A 1,167-nucleotide genomic window follows, 5' to 3' on the forward strand; every position below is an offset into this window, starting at 1 on the left:
ACTTGTAAATTAAATTTTTTCAAGTAGAACAATTAAAATGGTAACTTTTAATGTTTAGTTTTTAATATCTGATTTTTAAATACTGATTTTACATGAACAATAAAAAATGTCCGAATGTAGGGCAATTCTTATTTTCCTTAATTCAAAATTTTCAAATTTTAAGCTAAAACAATGTTTTAAATTCAATTACGAACTGATTTCGAATAGCCTTAAAAAATATATTATTATTCTCTTGTTAATCCTCACTGTATATAGTTCAATTTCAAAAATGATCATAGTTTATATTTGTCTGATCAAATGAAAGGTTTTTTTTATCCAAAACTGTCGATTTGAAACGCTACTATTTTTTTATTCTTTAAGCCTTTAAAGCTGTATTTCAAAATTCTTAAAATGAAAAATGTACCATTAAAAATTAAAATCCAAAATAGAAAAATTACAAGTAAAAAATTTTAAACTGAACAAAATCATAATGGAAAACATAGATTCAACTGATTATTTAAAAGAAGAATCATGATTACTTTATTTTATATTACGAATTTAAAAAAATTTAACCATATTCTCCAAAAAATTCTGATATTAAAAAAAATCCCTGACAATTACAGTATTTCCAGGCGAGTAGACTCTCTGCTATTGAACGGTTGCACATTTTCGCCATCTCAAATTTGCAAATTGATTTCAAATTTAAATTTCGAATTGATGCGTTTAAAGTTAAAAAATATTACATTTAAAAAGAGTAATTTATTTATTTTGACCTGCCTATTGACAAAAAATACAACTCACACGTTTGAATTCTGTCCTTTAAAAAATGATAGGAACTTAAAAATGCAAGATTCGATATTTGAATGCAAGACTAACATTTATTGGAATCTTTTACAGAAATGCATGGAGCGCAGGTTAAGAAAACAAAAAAATGCTCTGAATTTTCAATGACTCGACCACGCAGATATTAAAATAAAGCTCATATAGTTTAAAGATTAACTCTTGAATCTTAAAGCTAACAATTATTTTCATTGCCGTTTCAAGTCTTAGATTTAAAATACAGTAAGTTTTCAGATTCCTCCGCGAAGACGCAAAACTAAATGGAGCGTTGATTCCTTCTGAATATTATAATCGGAAAGTGTTCTTCCGTCTTCTAGTTGTTTTCCGGCGAAAATCAGACGCTGTTGA

General features: G+C 26.4%; 1 protein-coding gene across 1 annotated transcript in view; it reads right to left on the reverse strand.

Moving 5' to 3' along the window:
* Positions 1–894: 894 nt before the first annotated feature.
* Positions 895–1,167, reverse strand: part of LOC117176209 (ubiquitin) — a 9,837-nt gene continuing 9,564 nt past the window's right edge. The window contains exon 3 of the mRNA XM_033366341.1: positions 895–1,167. Coding sequence (XP_033222232.1) covers positions 1,050–1,167 — 118 coding nt within the window. The 3' untranslated portion in view covers positions 895–1,049.

This window comes from Belonocnema kinseyi, chromosome 1, assembly GCF_010883055.1.
Source record: "Belonocnema kinseyi isolate 2016_QV_RU_SX_M_011 chromosome 1, B_treatae_v1, whole genome shotgun sequence".
Taxonomy (NCBI): Eukaryota; Metazoa; Arthropoda; class Insecta; order Hymenoptera; family Cynipidae; genus Belonocnema; species Belonocnema kinseyi.